This window comes from Corella eumyota, chromosome 5 (genome assembly GCF_963082875.1).
Source record: "Corella eumyota chromosome 5, kaCorEumy4.1, whole genome shotgun sequence".
NCBI lineage: Eukaryota > Metazoa > Chordata > Ascidiacea > Phlebobranchia > Corellidae > Corella > Corella eumyota.
Genome location: NC_137494.1, coordinates 2,981,410 through 2,999,653, shown reverse-complemented (window position 1 = coordinate 2,999,653; position 18,244 = coordinate 2,981,410). Strand labels below are relative to the sequence as shown.

At 33.2% G+C, this 18,244-nt stretch overlaps 2 protein-coding genes across 2 annotated transcripts; both read right to left on the bottom strand.

Moving 5' to 3' along the window:
• Positions 1 to 602: 602 nt before the first annotated feature.
• On the bottom strand, positions 603 to 4,312 carry LOC145752231 (uncharacterized). Its single transcript, XM_082568473.1, has 8 exons — positions 4,215 to 4,312; positions 3,998 to 4,060; positions 3,728 to 3,850; positions 3,403 to 3,510; positions 3,121 to 3,292; positions 2,797 to 2,989; positions 2,468 to 2,615; positions 603 to 2,321 (listed from the first exon to the last, which is right to left on the bottom strand). Exons 1-8 carry the CDS (start codon positions 4,273 to 4,275, stop codon positions 751 to 753), a joined length of 2,439 nt encoding a protein of 812 aa, XP_082424599.1. The 5' UTR covers positions 4,276 to 4,312; the 3' UTR covers positions 603 to 750.
• A 3,309-nt stretch (positions 4,313 to 7,621) lies between these two features.
• LOC145752631 (uncharacterized) lies at positions 7,622 to 16,849 on the bottom strand. The gene is made up of 18 exons (XM_082568933.1): positions 16,789 to 16,849; positions 16,572 to 16,634; positions 16,293 to 16,415; positions 15,930 to 16,073; positions 15,668 to 15,839; positions 15,342 to 15,534; positions 15,016 to 15,163; positions 14,411 to 14,854; positions 13,330 to 14,244; positions 12,058 to 12,131; positions 11,160 to 11,232; positions 10,939 to 11,001; positions 10,659 to 10,781; positions 10,294 to 10,440; positions 10,036 to 10,204; positions 9,711 to 9,903; positions 9,393 to 9,540; positions 7,622 to 9,247 (listed from the first exon to the last, which is right to left on the bottom strand). Exons 1-18 carry the CDS (start codon positions 16,847 to 16,849, stop codon positions 7,797 to 7,799), a joined length of 4,704 nt encoding a protein of 1,567 aa, XP_082425059.1. The 3' UTR covers positions 7,622 to 7,796.
• Between the last annotated feature and the right edge of the window lie 1,395 nt (positions 16,850 to 18,244).

Below are 18,244 nucleotides of genomic sequence, written 5' to 3'. Positions count from 1 at the left end.
GAAAGTTAGAGAGGACCGTAAAGTACGAGAGAGAATAAGCAAATACCGTAAAATACGAAAGGGAATTAGAGAGGACCGTAAAGTACGGGAGAGAGTTAGAGAGGACCGTAAAGTACGAGAGAGAATAAGCAAAGACCGTAAAATACGAAAGGGAATTAGAGAGGACCGTAAAGTACTGGAGAGAGTTAGAGAGGACCGTAAAGTACGAGAGAGAATAAGCAAAGACCGTAAAATACGAAAGGAAATTAGAAAGGACCGTAAAGTACGAGAGAGAGAGTTAGAGAGGACCGTAAAGTACTAAAGAGAGTTACAGAGGACCGTAAAGTACTAGAGAGAATTAGCAAGGACCGTAAAGTACGAGAGAGAATTAGCAGTGACAGTACCTCATTTGATTTAAAGACTACAATACCGATTCTTTAATTTTGCAAACATGGCTGTTCGTTGTCTTAACTTTATAAATATGTAAAGGTAAGTATATGGGATTTGTTTTTTTATAAATAAAAGTTGTATTTAAACTATGTCAAAATAATATTCGAAATTTTTTTTTTTGTTAATTAATTTTGGTTAACTCACAATTATCAAATGTACAAACAATGTTAATTTTTATGATTTATTTTATTACAATATCATTTTACAATGGTGTAAAATACGTAAAAGAGGAGTATAATTTTTAATGAACACGTTTTATTACGAAATAATGCTTTAAGCATAGGAGCTTGTTAACAATTTAAGTACAATAAGATTATCCATTTATGGGCAAGGACAACTTCGTCGATAGTTGAAACCATTGTAACCCCTGCACATAAAAGGCGACACTTGATTATCTCCTGAAAAACAAGTACCAACGACAACTTCAACACAGACAGAACTGAAAATTGGTCGGTGACACTGTTGGACTACATGGCCAACCCTAACCGTTGGTTGGCAAGTTACCCTGCATTGCCTCTGTCTGGATAGCTTAGTAGGGTCGCATGCAACAACTCCATCAGTACAGGTTCTTGTTTCGGTACGGGTTCCCTCTCCGCATACCTTTGCTCCAATGTCACAGGAACCCACGGCTCGATACTGTGTATAAACAGGACAATTTCCTAAGTTGCAGGAATTTCTTTCCTCCAAATCTTCAGTGCAGTCGCCTTGGACGCATCTTCTATTACGGGTTATAAAAGATGGACCACATCTTTCGCCGCATCCGCTCCATGTGGACCATGAGGAATATACGGGACAGAGGTCAGTGCCACAACTTCGTTCTTCAGTAAGGTCTGGTTGCTGTTCTAACTTAAGGCGATCACAATAACCACTAAAACCTTCAGCACAACGACGTGTCCTTGTTTGACGACCACCACCGCATGTTGCCGTGCACGTAGAATATTCGCTCCATTCGGTAAGGTAAGCTGCAGAGCCAGTTCTTTGAGAGCTTCGTAAGGAGACTGGGTAGTAGCACAAGCTTCGTTCACAACACCCTTGACCGTTTCCACTAAGAGGTAGGCGAGATGTATCGTATGGACAAGCCGAGGTAGGGAAATTAATTCCGGGAAATTGAAATCCTGGGTTAGGATTAAATCCTGGGTTGAATCCTGGGTTAAATCCTGGGTTAAATCCTGGGTTGAATCCTGGGTTAAATCCTGGGTTAGGGTTAGATCCTTGGCCGCCTGTCAGGCTAAGTAAAGTTGAAATATCGATTCCTGTCGACGGTTGTGTACCAACTTGGGATCCGAGTGAAAAATATCGACCAGAAGGAAGGTCCGCGGGGCTAGAAAGGTTAAGAGAAAGTGCTAACAAATCACTTTCGCTAGGTATAATAGGGGGGGTGTATGATGTTGGAGGGATTATAGGAGATGTAAGGCCGCCTAGTAAGTTATTAAAAATGTTGTTGCTACCTCCTGAAAATTGGGTTCCGAAACTCGGTGTACATGGGGGTTGCTGGGAGGGAACTTGGGCAACTAAGTCTTGCAATCGTGTTACCCAATTGTCAGGACCGATTAAACCGCTGATTACTTGATTAAAGAAGATATTTTTAAGATGTGGTGGTACAGCATTACTATTGGCGATGTTAAGCAGTTGAAGCCAAATGTCTTGCCGTGTAATAGTGCTGTCAACAACGCAACCACTAAGTCGACATTGATGGTAACTGCTAAGCCAAGCTGCGGGCTCGGATGACGGGTTAAATGAAGCGCATTGTGGTTGACCATAATTTCGTCCACCGACCATGTCTGCTGGGGCCTCCCCTGCGCGTATTTGCAAACTGTCCAGCTGCGCTCTAAAAAAGCACCCGTTTTGCACCCAACAACCGCCCATAAGAGCACATGTTGTTTGGTCGTTAACTGTAAGAAAAAAACGGTGTTTAGAAATTTTGTTAATGTCTAATTATTTTTACGAAACTAGTTTAAGAATCTTTGCTTTTAGATATTAAAAAAAATTGCTGTTTAAACTTTTCTGTAAATTTTCTAACAATTAATTCAAAACTTACGATTATAACCGCTGTAAGGCCGTGGAGGAATGTTAAAGTTAGTTAGGTATGGTAGAAGTTGACAAGAAAAGTCTTCTCTCATAATGGCATCCAAATTTTGTTGTATAAAGCACTGTGTGAACAATCCATTCCATGGTTGGTTACTAGTCTATTAAAAAAAATAACAGATTTAGAAATTTAAGTAGTAGTTGAACTTGTTTATTAATGTTTGTTTTTCAGGTTGTATTTGGTTAATAACGATGTGAAAAGCTTTAAATTGTTATTTTGATTTAAAATATGGAAAGATTTTAACCACATGTATACAATAGTTACTCTTAATGCCAACTAACCTGGAGGTAAGAATTTGCAAGCGAGTGAAAGTTTTGATTAGGAATGCCTTGATAACATGTAGGAACTGAATCTAATATGAATGGACCATACATACTACGAAGGTTGAACAATTCTTGGTCAAAATAACATCCTGGTTGACTATAACACTTAAGTGCGTCGATCTCAACTTGAGGATTAGCTGAGCATGGGGTTCTAGTAAAAAATTTTTCGTTTTAAAATCACAATTAGAAAATATAGACAGTAGCGTTCATAGTTATATTTAAACGTAAAAATTATTTTTTCGTTAAACTAATGAAAATTTGCTTTGATATTGCTAAACTTACCTTCGGCAATATGGTATGTCTACCAATGGTCTGAGAAAGTTTTGAAGATTTGGTGTAAACGGTCCAATATCGCAAATATCAGGAAATTGTCGCTCAACCGGACAAATACTAAATCCTGGAGGTATTCCTGAAAGTGGGTTGAATCCTCCGCTTGGGTTTGGGCCCTGACTTCCTAAAGGTTAAAAATACAAAAGTTATATTTTTTCAGGTGATACATGAGTTTCAATTCGTCAATTTTATAAAAAAGGAGGATAAATATTGAAAAAATGCTTTAGTACTAACCTAAGTTGAAAAATCGTTCATCGATGCTATCTGGTTCGGAAGTTTCTGAGGGAGTTGGTAATTCTGCACCCAACATGGCGGCGATATCAACATTTCCACTCATTGACACTAAAAAATATTTAAATTTTTATTTTCGGTCTACTTGAATAATGATTTTCGACAAAAAAATGTAAACTTTTTTAATGGTTTGTTTGCATATGTTGATAATATTACTACAGATCTATATAACCATTAGTGTATTTAAAAGGTAAGTTTGTGCCTTAAAAAGGATTTTCTGAAACTTTGAAAAAGCTGTGTAGACAAACCTACATTTAGTTTTACTTACCGGACTTTGAAATACAGACTTCTTGATTTCCTTCAGTTCTCGAAAAGCAATGCTCTGGGCAGGGTGCGACCTCGACTTCATCTGATCCAGCAACACAAGGGTTTGACAGGCACGGTACATTACCTACAAAAATTAAACATTATTTTCTGAATGTGTAGCGACAACATTGTTTTTTGGCTGCTTGGTTTTAATAAAATAAGCGGCAGTTTTTTAAATTTTGATATAGGTTAATAATTTAACAACTGTTTTATTTATCTTGCAAATACTTACTATTTCTACGTTCTTCATTGCTGACAGAGGCAGCTCTAAGACTTTGAACAAACGCACAATCAGCTGTGAAACAAAAATTGATTAATTAATTTAATGTAGAATCAAACAAAGTTGTTTTAAATATAATAAAAGTAACAATATTATTTAAGAACCATTCTTGGCATTTAGTTTTTTTTTCAATTTAAAAAGAAAGTTAGAAATAATTCAGCAAACTTACTATCTTGCGCTTGAATATTTGCTGCACATAAAACAAGGAGAATTCCTGCTGTGAACAACATCTTTTTCGACTTCTTATAGTTTCTTAAAGTTTGATTTGAAAACTTATGATACATTTCTGCTCAATCGACTCGGCTTATATAGGCCTCGCTGGTACCTCATACTGCCATTTAGGCCTGAGGCAAGGAATAAAAAAATATTAACGTGAATCAGTGATGTGACGTAGTTTTGGGATCAAGTAAATAGTTTGTTTTCCCCGAATGTGGCTCTTGACTTCAATTTGTACCACTGTAAATATAGAATTAAGTTTAAAAATATTTTTAAGGTCTATGGGCTAGAATTTATGACGAAACTTATACCGACGTCCCCTCGTTTTTAAAAACTATTTTAATACAGAGTAAAAATAAAAAATTCACCCTTTTTACGGTCTTGAAAATTAAAATCAATTTTTTTAACCAATACTACAAGGTTACTGTTAATTCATTAAAAATAAATATCAAGAAATTTTAAATGAAATTTTTGCATTTTGAGAAATTTTGAAATTTTGAAGAAATTTTGAAAAAAAAAAGAAATCAAGAAATTTTGCACTTTGCATTTTAAATTTCGGACTGTAAAAAAATAATTACGATTTTAACCTGAATAAATAAATAAAAAGCTGCAATAGAAAATATATAATGTTAAATGAATGGCTAAAGTTACTGCCAGTAAAATTTTTATTTTGCGGAAGAGTCAGAATTCTTTTTCCTGGTAACCGCCCTGTTTTTTTATTCTGAAGTTATAAACAGCCGAAAAACAATATCTTATTGCGGGGAAAAATATTTGTCATTTTAATTTTTTTATTTTTCTGTAGAAAAATTCGAAACGAGATAAAAATCTGACATTATTAAATTGCAAAAGACTAAGTGTGACGTCATAGACACTTGCATGTTGCAAACAAGATTGTTTTCGAGAACGTGACGTTGACTTTTCAAGAGACGTCTCTCAAGAATGATTTCATTGACCTTTACAGTGTTAATTAAGGTTTAGTACAATTATGGTAGATTACTGGTAATCCCATACACCGGTATTAACGTTCGCGCGGTATTTAATGAATCTACAGCGTACAGAAATAGACTGTTTAGCCCAGAGCAAAATATCATTAAAGCGACATTGACAATGGCTTGGGTTGTTTATTTAAAACTGTATTAGACAAATCGTATAATTTAGGACAAGGGGAATTGATATTTTAATAGCAAATTTATGGATTAGCAAAGTGATAATAGCAGAATAATTATGTTTTTTGGACACTTATTGCAATTATTCACTCAGTGCCTTTTAATTGTTATTTAATGATGAGAATTCTAGATGCTGATTAAACTGGACAATAACATTTTAAATATGTTTTTTTGCAAATTAAAATGTCGATTATTTTTACAGAGGGAAAGTTTCGTGACGTAGATGGCTGATTGTGACGTATGCACGTACGCGGGGCGGCAATGCATTTTTACTATGACGTCACTATTAAAAGGCTAAACGTTCTCGAAATAGCGACGACTCTCTGCCTGCGAGGCAAAACCAAAAAAGTCAAATTCTCTTCATTTTATTTGACTTAATCACTTGTTTGTAAAAATAGTTTCAAGTTTAACAAAAGTTTGCATTTTAATTAGCCCGTAAATCTATGAAGGCAATGTCGTATAATTGGTAATTATTCTATTTTTAAAAGAGTTAAATTTTGATTTTTTATTGTTTGCTGTTGTGCTTATAAATTTTAATAATTAAAGACAACTATATTTGTGGATATTTAATTATAATACAACATAACATTATTTCAAATTATTTATTTATTTTGTATATTAACAATAATACAAACATTATTTATGAATTTTGAAATAAAATTTCCTACAAATGGGGAATTAAATTCAAACTAAAACAAGGATTTCAAATATAAACTTTGATTTAATCTAACCGGTTAAACAAAAATTTGACATTAAAAAAGCTGTTTGTATATTTATAGATTATATTATAAACTACCACCAATTTAAATCTAAAGGTTATCAATATTTTGTTGTACTTTTAAGCATTCCCTAATAAGAAGAACATGCATGTACGTGTTATTTAATGTTAAGTCTACGAAAACCAAGTGTAACCATGTAAAAATATACATTGTTAATTTTGGTTGATTACATAGAAAAGATTAAGCATTTACTTAAGGACGAATTGCTTTACCTATAAACATAAGTTTAACCTTAATTTTAGCTAAGGGCGAGGCTTTAACGAAAATCACTCAAAAGTTAATGCGATTAAACGATAAATGCGGTTTTGCGTTCTCATTGGCTAAGCAAAAAAGGTAAGCACTTAAACTTGCAATCTAAGCAGATTTTGTTGTTTGAGATGTAAGAACTTGTTTAAGAATATGTTATAACTTGACAGCGTTACATTTACTTCTTCGTTCTTATAACTTTACATTTTGCTAATCTCGTGAAGTTTAACAAGACAAATTGTGTTTTGTTTATTATTACCGGTCGTGCTTTGTGTTAAGTTTGTTTACATGTTTTTTGCAGCTTAAACGTTGCTGTATTTTAAGTTTTAATTATTTAACCTATGACCAAGTAGTTTACTGATTTAACTGACGAGGCAAATTAGAAGATTACATTCTTTCAAAACTTTTTTTTGGGAAAAAGAAAAAATAAAAACGTCAGTACTCTATTTTGGTTAAATTGTATCATGTTTAATGTAAAGTGAATACACATTTTAGCCCAAGGGATGGGCTCTAATTATTGCGCAACAACAGCTATTTTTGCCACAGAGTTCCTAGAAATTTTTGTCATATAATATCATGGTACGTTACACACAAAAAATGATTATAAATAAACTAAGTACGAAGCAACTAAATTAGAAATAACCAACTTGTGAAATGTCTTAAGAGTTTTTTAATTCTAACTTCGCTTTTTAGAGGACAAGGGGCAGCTATTAGCTAAAAAACAAATAGCGAATCAGCTGTAATAATATGTCAATAAATAGTTAGAAGGAATTTATCAACTTACGTTCTTGCGCTTAGATATTTTCTGCACATAGAACAAGAAAAATTTCTGCTGTAAACAACATTTTTTGGAGACTTATTTTTGATTCGGAGAAGGCGAATTCACAGCCTAAACATAAAGTAACATAAGTCTGCAGTTGTGTTTTGCCGTTTGCGATATTATTGAGCATATTTCAAATTTACCTGCCGATTGGTTTTGGGTTCGACAAAAGTTTATACCGTTTCAAAAGGTTAACTGAAATGCTCAACAAATTTAAAGTAATAAAAACCAATACCCTTGTAAAATACAATTTTTTTTTTATTTGGCAACTCTGACGTTTTATATTTATTGGCGCGTTTTCTTTGATTAGAATTGTTTTGTCTTATTAAATGATCTAATGATCTAAAACCAGTATTAATTTGATTTATTTTATTACAATATCAAAAACAGTATCCATTTCCATTTACAATGGTCTAAGGTAAAATGAGAAGTAGGATAATTAAAATTCCATATTTTATTGTTAAGAAATTTATGCCTTAAGTCAAAGATCTTGTTATCAATTTAAGAACGATACGTTTATCCATTTATGGGCAAGGACAACTTCGTCGATAGTTAAAACCATTGAAACCACTGCACATAAAAGGCGACACTAGATCATCTCCTGAAAAACAAGAACCCTCGACAGTTTCAAAACAGGCAGCACTAAAAAATTGTGGTTGACAGGCTAGGATTACACGACTAACTCTAACCGTTGGTTGACAATTTACCCTGCATTGCCTCTGCCTGGATAGTTTAGTAGGGTTACATGCAACAACTCCATCTGTACAGGTTCTTGTTTCGGTACGGGTTCCCTGTCCGCATTCCTTTGCTCCGATGTCACAGGAACCCACGGCTCGATACTGTGTATAAACAGGACAATTTCCTAAATTGCAGGAATTTCTTTCCTCCAAATCTTCAGTGCAGTCGCCTTGGACGCATCTTCTATTACGGGTTATAAAAGATGGACCACATCTTTCTCCGCATCCGCTCCATGTGGACCATGGGGAATATGCGGGACAGAGGTCAGTGCCACAACTTCGTTCTTCAGTAAGGTCTGGTTGCTGTTCTAACTTAAGACGATCACAATAACCACTAAAACCTTCAGCACAACGACGTGTCCTTGTTTGACGACCACCACCGCATGTTGCCGTGCACGTAGAATAATCGCTCCATTCGGTAAGGTAGGCTGCAGAGCCAGTTCTTTGGGAGCTTCGTAAGGAGACTGGGTAGTAGCACAAGCTTCGTTCACAACACCCTTGACCGTTTCCACTGAGAGGTAGGCGAGATGTATCGTATGGACAAGCCGAGGTAGGAAAATTAATTCCTGGAAATTGAAATCCTGGGCCTGGGTTAAATCCTGGGTTAAATCCTGTTCCCACTTGGTTTCCTAGTGAAAAAAAACGACCAGAAGAAGGGTCTGCGGGGCTAGAAAGGTTAAGAGAAAGTGCTAACAAATCACTTTCGCTAGGTATAATAGGAGGGGTATATGATGTTGGAGGAATTATAGGAGATGTAAAGCCGCCTAATAAGTTATTAAAAATGTTGTTGCTACCTCCTGGAAATTGGGTTCCGAAACTCGGTGTACATGGGGGTTGCTGGGAGGGAACTTGGGCAACTAAGTCTTGCAATCTTATTACCCAATTGTCCGGACCGATTAAACCGCTGATTACTTGATTAAAGAAGATATTTTTAAGGTGTGCTGGCACAGCTTGACTATTGGCGATATTAAACAGTTGAAGCCGAATGTCTTGCTGTGTAATAGTGCTGTCAACAACGCAACCGCTAAGTCGACATTGATGGTAACTGCTAAGCCAAGCTGCGGGCTCGGATGACGGGTTAAATGAAGCGCATTGTGGTTGACCATAGTTTCGTCCACCGACCATATCTGCTGGGGCCTCCCCTGCGCGTATTTGCAAAGTGTCCAGTTGCGCTTTAAAAAAGCATCCGTTTTGCACCCAACAACCGCCCATAAGAGCACATGTTTTTTGGTCGTTAACTGTAAGAAAAAAACGGTGTTTAGAAATTTTGTTAATGTCTAAACATTTTTACAAAACTAGTTTATTAACTTTTGCTTTTAAATATTTAAAAAAATGCTGTTTAAACATTTCTGTAAATTGTATAACAATTAATTCAAAACTTACGATTATAACCGCTGTAAGGCCGTGGAGGAATGTTAAAGTTAGTTAGGTATGGTAGAAGTTGACAAGAAAAGTCTTCTTTCATAATGGCATCTAAATTTTGTTGTATAAAGCACTTTGTGAACAATCCATTCCATGGTTGGTTACTAGTCTATTAAAAAAAAAAACAGATTTAGAAATATAAGTAAAAGAGGTTGAAATTTTTTTATGTTGTTTGCACTGTATAAAAACATTGGTAAAAGTTTCAAATTGTATTTTGATTTGAAATTGAGAAGAATTTTTTCCACATGTATACAATAACTACTCTTAATTCAAACTAACCTGGAGGTAAGAATTCGCAAGCGAGTGGAAGTTTTGGTTAGGAATGCCTTGATAACATGTAGGAACTGAATCTAATATGAATGGACCATACATACTTCGAAGGTTGAACAATTCTTGGTCAAAATAACATCCTGGTTGACTATAACACTGAAGTGCGTCGATTTCAACTTGAGGATTAGCTGAGCATGGGGTTCTAGTAAAATATTTTTTGTTTTAAAAGCACAATTAGAAAAATATAGACAATGGGGTTTAAAGTTATATTTAAACGTAAAAATAATTGTTTCGTTAAACTAATGAAAATTTGCTTTGATATTGCTAAACTTACCTTCGGCAATATGGTATGTCTACCAATGGTCTGAGAAAGTCTTGAAGATTTGGCGTAAACGGTCCAATATCGCAAATATCAGGAAATTGTCGCTTAACTGGACAAATACTAAATCCTGGAGGTAATCCCTGAAATGGGTTGAATCCTCCGCTTGGGCTTGCACCCGGACCTAAAAGTTTTAGTTGTAATGACACCAAAATCATAACTTTAAATGTGATTTTTTAACATATTTTAAAACGTAACTGTTTTATAACTAACCAACAATAAAATCTCGTCCCATGTCATCAGAATCCGTTGCTGTAGTATTAGATAACACTGTAGTAGGAGTTTCTGTAGTAGTAGTAGTAGCATTAGGTAAATCTGCACCCAACATGGCGGCGATATCAATATTTCCACTCATTGACACTAAATATTTAAATTTTTAATGTTTGTTTAATTAAATTATAGCTTTTAACAAATTAATTTAAATTTTTTGATCGTTTGTCTGCATATGCAATTTTGAAAATATCCATATAGTTGTCTATAGCCATTGGTTTATTTAAAAGGTAAATTTGTGCCTTAAAAAGGATTTTCTGAAACTTTGAAATAGCTGTGTAGACAAACCTAGATTTAGTTTTACTTACCCGACTTTGAAATACAGACTTCTTGATTTCCTTCAGTTCTTGTAAAGCAATGCTCTGGGCAGGGTGCGACCTCGACTTCATCTGATCCAGCAACACACGGGTTTGACAGGCATGGTACATTACCTACAAAAATTAAACATTTTTTTTTAAATGTGTAGCGACAACATTATTATTTTGCGACTTCGATTTCTTAAAAAATGGAATTTTTTTTAAAATAATGTTTTTTCTAAAAAATTTTTACTAATTTAACAACTGTTTTATTTATTTCTCAAATACTTACTATTTCTACGTTCTTCATCGGTTACAGTGGCATCTCTAAGGCTTTGAACAAACGCACAATCAGCTGTGAAACAAAAATTGAATAAATAAACCAATGCAGGAGTTGACTAAACAAAGTTGTGTAAATGAAAAATAAAGGTAACAATATTATTTAATAACCATTTTTAGCATTTAGATTTTTTCGATTTAAAAAGAAAGTTAGAAATAATTTAGCAAACTTACAATCTTGTGCTTGAATATTTGCTGCACATAAAACAAGGAGAATTCCTGCTGTGAACAACATCTTTTTCGACTTCTAAAGTTTCTTAAACTTTGACTTGAAACTAATGAAACATCATGTTCTCAACTTGTCTTATATAGGTATTGCTTGTACCTTACACTGCCACTTAAGCCCAAGGCAAGCAATAAACGTTTTTTTCCAAATTTACATATGATGTATAATGCCGCAATAGAAAGTTCTGCCAATTAATATTTGAAGAAGTAGGAAAGCCGCGGGGTTTAACTTTTAAGATGTCGTGGTTTGAAGTTGCAAAAATTCCAAAAAAGAAATTTCCGAAGCTAGTCATAGTCACGCGATATTTGACGACATAGTGGTAGGATCATATGCTGCAATATAGATAAATAATCTATTTTTGTCCTTTCCTAAGCCGTTTTTTTAAGATCTTTTTGCGAATAAAACTTGGCATAAAAGTAATATATATTTCACCTTAATATAAAATAAATATTATAATTTTAAAAATATTCTTTAGTTAAAAAGTCAGTTGGTAAAGTCTAAAAATTATAATTTTTTGCAAGATTTAAACTAAAATGGAAATCTTAAATCTAAAGCTTGATTCAATCAAAGTGGTTTATCTAAAATTTAACAGTAAAAGCTAAAGAAAATTTAACAGTAAAAGCTAAAGTTTCAATGCACGTGTTTTTTTATTTAAATCTATGATATTTTTAAACATGGAAATAGTTTATTGTTTATGGAAAAGATTAGGCTTTCACCAAAGAACGAAGTGCTTAAACAGTATTTAGCTAAGGGCAACGTTGTAATAAATATTAATCTAAAAATAAAACGTCAAATGTAATTTTGCGTTCTGATTGGCTAAGCAAAGGAGGTAAGCTCTTAAACTACCATTGTAAGCAAATATCGGTGTTTAATATGTCCAAAAGGAACATAAAACTCACGGAGATAGTCTTCCAATATAACTGGCAAGCCAAATTACAAAATTGCAATTTAAAAAAAAAAAATTTTAAAATGAAAAATTTAATGCACCTCAACAGTAAAATTATTATATTTTATGTAAACTAAATTTTTACTTTAGTCTAGAGTTTCTGATTTGTACGTCAAGCCAGCTTTTTTGTCCACAATGTTCTTGGAAATCTGTTCGATAAAACACTTGGTACGCAAAAATTGCCATTGGCATAATAATTAATAATTTTATTCTTAATTAAATCGAAATTATGCGTTTCTTTGTTTTCTAATGTAGAGTAAATTAAAACATAAAAGCTTGTAGTTATCCAGTTACTTTTTTATTTTTTGCATTTTATCATTTTTATATGTTTTAAACAAACGTTATGAACAATAAAAAAAAATATTAAAAAAATATCATACCGACAGGAATTTTATTAATTTATAAATATGCAAGATACATGTTAAAAAAAGAAAATATTAGTATAAAAATTGTCTTGATCTAAAAGAAAATAATATTGTAGCAACCCCGTGACATGATTTTTTTTCGTGTAAAATCACGCGGTAGTAGTAAGTGTTTATATTTTAATTAAGGGCTTGCTATTGTGCTGTGTTTATTATTGTGCAACCAAAGGCAGATACTGTGGCGTTGGCACGGCTTGAACCTGAAAAATTTCGGCTCGTAATAAGATGTCATGACCAATATATCATACCATTGTCTACTTGACTTTTTTACAAACAACTTCGTTTTTATGATGATTTCCTTTAATACCAAACTTGAAAAACATAACATTTAGTATTTGGAATATTGGTAAAACGTTACCTAATTATAAGAATCAAGTTTGCAAAGCAAAAACTTTACTATTGCAGTTAGCAAAACTCCAAACTATGTAACCTATAGGCTATGCAAGAAGTACGAAATAATTAGTTAAGAAGTGAAGAAAATTGACTTTTGGAAGAAAAATCTTTTGAGATTTTTTGATATTATTGGGCATTTTAATTAACCTAACAAAAACAAACAGTATTTATTTTCATGATTTTAATTTAATTTGCGAGAATATCACAAAGAGTATTTATTCCCATTTACAGTGGTGTAAAATATATAAATAAGAAGTATGATTTTTTAAATATTATATTTTATTATTAACAAAATGATGCCTTAAGTCTAAGGGCCTATTAACAATTTAGGCATAAAATTTTAGCCATTTTATGGGCAGGGACAATCTTGTAAATAGTTCAAGCCGGAATTGTTTAAATCGGAGCACTCGGAATTGAAAACTTGAATATTTTCCGAGTAGCAAGAATCTTTGACTATTTCGTAACAGAACTGACCAAAATTTTGACAAGCTTGGATCACATTAACTCTTTTTATTGGTTGGCATTTTACTTTGCAGGGGATCTGTCTGGATAGCATAGTAGGGTCGCATGCAACAACTCCATCTGTACAGGTTCTTGTTTCGGTACGGGTTCCCTGTCCGCATACCTTTGCTCCGATGTCACAGAAACCCACGGATTCATACTGTGTATAAACAGGACAATTTCCTAAATTGCAGGAATCTCTTTCCTCCAAATCTTCATTGCAGTCGCCCTGGACGCATCTTCTATTACGGGTTATAAAAGATGGACCACATCTTTCTCCGCATCCGCTCCATGTGGACCATGAGGTATACACGTGACAGAGGTCAGTGCCACAACTTCGTTCTTCAATAAGGTCTGGTTGCTGTTCTAACTTAAGGCGATCACAATAACCACTAAAACCTTCAGCACAACGACGTGTCCTTGTTTGACGACCACCACCGCATGTTGCCGTGCACGTAGAATAATCGCTCCATTCGGTAAGGTAAGCTGCGGAGCCAGTTCTTTGAGAGCTTCGTAAGGAGACTGGGTAGTAACACAAGTTTCGTTCACAACAGTCTTGACTGTTTCCAGTTAACGGCAGGCGAGATATATCGTATAGACAAGCTAAGTTTGGAAAATTAATTCCTTGAAATTGAAATCCTTGACCTGGGTTAAATCCTTGGATAGGGTTAAATCCTGGGGAAATACCTTGGTTAGGGTTAAATCTTTGTTCGCACTCTGTTAGGCTTAGTAGATTTGATCCTGGGTCAGTTTGTGAACCACCTTGATTCCCTAGTGAAAAAAAAACGACCGAAAGAAAGGTCTTGAGGGTTAGAAAGCTCAAGAGAAAGTGCTAACAAATCATTTTCGCTAGGTATAATAGGGGGGGTGTATGATGTTGGAGGGATTATAGGAGATGTAAAGCCGCCTAGTAAGTTATTAAAAATGTTGTTGCTACCTCCTGGAAATTGGGTTCCGAAACTCGGTGTACATGGGGGTTGCTGGGAGGGAACTTGGGCAACTAAGTCTTGCAATCGTGTTACCCAATTATCTGGACCGATTAAACCGCTGATTACTTGATTAATGAAAATATTTTTAAGGTGTGCAGGCACAGCATTACTGTTGGCGATATTAAACAGTTGAAGCCGAATGTCTTGCCGTGTAATAGTGCTGTCAACAACGCAACCGCTAAGTCGACATTGATGGTAACTGTTAAGCCAAGCTGCGGGCTCGGATGACGGGTTAAATGAAGCGCATTGTGGTTGACCATAATTTCGTCCACCGACCATGTCTGCTGGGGCCTCCCCTGCGCGTATTTGCAAATTGTCTAGTTGGGCTTTAAAAAAACATCCGTTTTGTACCCAACAACCGCCCATAAGAGCACATGTTGTTTGGTCGTTAACTGTAAGAAAAAAAACGGTGTTTAGAAATTCTGTTAATGTCTAATTATTTTTACGAAATTAGTTTAAAAACCTTTGCTTTTGAATATTTAAAAAATTGCTGTTTTTAAAAAAATTGCTGTTACATTTTTATAAATTTTCTAACAATTAATTTAAAACTTACGATTATAACCGCTGTAAGGCCGTGGAGGAATGTTAAAGTTAGTTAGGTATGGTAAAAGTTGACAAGAAAAGTCTTCTTTCATAATAGCATCCAAATTTTGTTGTATAAAGCACTGTGTGAACAATCCATTCCATGGTTGGTTACTAGTCTATTAAAAAAAAACAGATTTAAAAATTTAAGTAGTAGTTGAACTTGTTTATTAATGTTAGTTTTTATGTTGTATTTGGTTAATAACGATGTGAAAAGCTTTAAATTGTTATTTTGATTTAAAATATAGAAAGATTTTAACCACATTTATATAATAACAACTCCTAATTCAAACTAACCTGGAGGTAAGTATTCGCAAGCGAGTGGAAGTTTTGGTTAGGAATGCCTTGATAACATGTAGGAACTGAATCTAATATGAATGGGCCAAACATACTACGAAGGTTGAACAATTCTTGGTCAAAATAACATCCTGGTTGACTATAACACTTAAGTGCGTCGATCTCAACTTGAGGATTAGCTGAGCATGGGGTTCTAGTAAAATATTTTTTGTTTTAAAAACAAAATTAGAAAAACATACCAATAGGATTTATAGTTATATTTAAACGTAAGATTTATTTTCTTGTTAAATTAATGTAAAAATTTGCGACAATTATGCTAAACTTACCTTCGGCAATATGGTATGTCTACCAATGGTCTGAGAAAATTTTGAAGATTTGGCGTAAACGGTCCAATATCGCAAATATCAGGAAATTGTCGCTTAACCGGACAAATAGTATTTCCTGGAGGTAATCCCTGAAACGGGTTGAATCCTCCGCTTGGGTTTGAACCCTGACCTTCTAAAAGTTAAAGTTGTAAATGACACCAAAATCATAATTTTGAATGTCATTTTTAAACATATTTTAAAACGTAACTGTTTCATAACTAACCAAAAATAAATCCTCGTCCCATGTCATCAGAATCCGTTGCTGTACTATTAGATAACACTGTAGTAGGAGTTTCTGTAGTAGTAGTAGTAGAAGGTAATTCTGCACCCAACATGGCGGCGATATCAATATTTCCACTCATTGACACTAAATATTTAAATTTTTAATGTCTGTTTAATCAAATTATAGCTTTTAACAAATTAATTTAAACTTTTTTTATCGTTTGTCTGCATATGCAATTTTGAAAATATCCATATAGTTGTCTATAGCCATTGGTTTATTTAAAAGGTAAGTTTGTGCCTTAAAAAGGATTTTTTGAAACTTTGAAATAGCTGTGTAGACAAACCTAGATTTAGTTTTACTTACCCGACTTTGAAATACAGACTTCTTGATTTCCTTCAGTTCTCGAAAAGCAATGCTCTGGGCAGGGTGCGACCTCGACTTCATCTGATCCAGCAACACACGGGTTTGACAGACATGGTACATTACCTACAAAAATTAAAGATTATTTTTTTAAATGTGTAGCGACAACATTGTTATTTTGCGACTTGGATTTCTTAAAAAATGGATTTTTTTTTAAATAATGTTTTTTTTAAATTTTTTTACTAATTTAACAACTGTTTTATTTATCTTGCAAATACTTACTATTTCTACGTTCTTCATCGGTCACAATGGCATCTCTAAGACTTTGAACAAACGCAAAATCAGCTGTAAAACAAAAATTAATTAAATAATGCAGGAGTTGACTAAACAAAATTGTTTAAATTAAAATAAAGGTAACAATATTATTTAATAACCATTCTTGGCATAGAAGTTTTTTTTCAAATTTAAAAATAAATTAAAAATAATTCAGCAAACTTACAATCTTGCGCTTGAATATTTGCTGCACATAGAACAAGGAGAATTCCTGCTGTGAACAACATCTTTCTCGACTTCCAAAGTTTCTTAAACTTTGACTTCAACTTGTCTTATATAGGTATTGCTTGTACCTTACACTGCCACTTAAGCCCAAGGCAAGCAATAAACTTTTTTTCAAAATGTACATATGATGTATAATGCCGCAATAGAAAGTTATGCAAAATTAAAATTTGAGGAAGTAGGAAGCCGCAGGGTTTAACTTTTAAGAAATCGTGGTTTGAAGATGCAAAAATTTCAAATAAAGAAATTTTCGAAGCTAGTCAGTCACGCGATATTTTACGTTATCGTTGAAGGCTTATATGCTGCAACACAGAAAAATAATCTTTTTTTGTCCTTTTCTAAGCCGTTTATTTATTTTTTAAGATATTTTTGCAAAAAAGAAACTTGGCGTAAACATAATATTTTAACTTTATATAAAAGAGATATTCCAATTTTAAAGTATTTTTAAATAATGTTTTTTCTGAAAAATCATAACAAAGCAATCAATACTGTTTTGTTAAATTTGGCAGTTCTCTTTTAAGGTACAGTTGGTAGAGTCTTGCAAACTTCTGTATGAAACATGATAGTCTGCATATAAATGTACATAATTTAAAAACATGTATTTCCTTACCGATCAAATACAATATTATATCAAAATAATTTCTTAAACTTGTGAAAAAAAAATTCTAAATTCTAAATTTTATTAAATGATTTTATGCAAGATTTAAACTAAAATAAAATTTTAAAATCTAAAGCTAAGTTTGATTAAGGTGGTTTAACCAAAATTTGACATTTAAAGTTTATAAAAGCAATATACAAATCACGTACTTTTAATTTTAAGTCAATGATGTTTTTAACACTAAAGGATAAACATGGAAATAGTTTATTGTATATAGAAAAAATTAGGCATTTACAAAAGAACCAAAGTTTCAACATCAAACATAGCTAAGGGCAACGTTTTTAAAAAATATTAATCAAAAGTTAATGCGATTACAAGTTAAATGTGGTTATGTGCTCTAATTGGCTAAGCAAAAGAGGTAAGCACCTAAACTTCCAATGTAAGTAAATTTTGTTGTTTAATACGTAAAGTTATTTGTTCAAGAAAACATAAAACTCACGTAAGTAGTTTTCCAATATAACTAAAAAGGCAAATCACAAAGTTGCTATTTTATAAATCCAAGTTTTTAAAAAATAAAAAAAATGAAAACTTTAATGTACTTTTACAGATAAACTGTATTATATTTTAGCCTAAAGTTTATAACTAGTACGTCATGCCAACTATTTTGACCACACTGTTCTTGGAAATCTGTTTGATAAAATACTTTGTTCACCACATAATGCCATTGGCATAATAATTAAAAATTTAATTTCTAAATTAATTAAAATCAATCGTTTTTTTGTTTTTTCTAAAATAAGATATA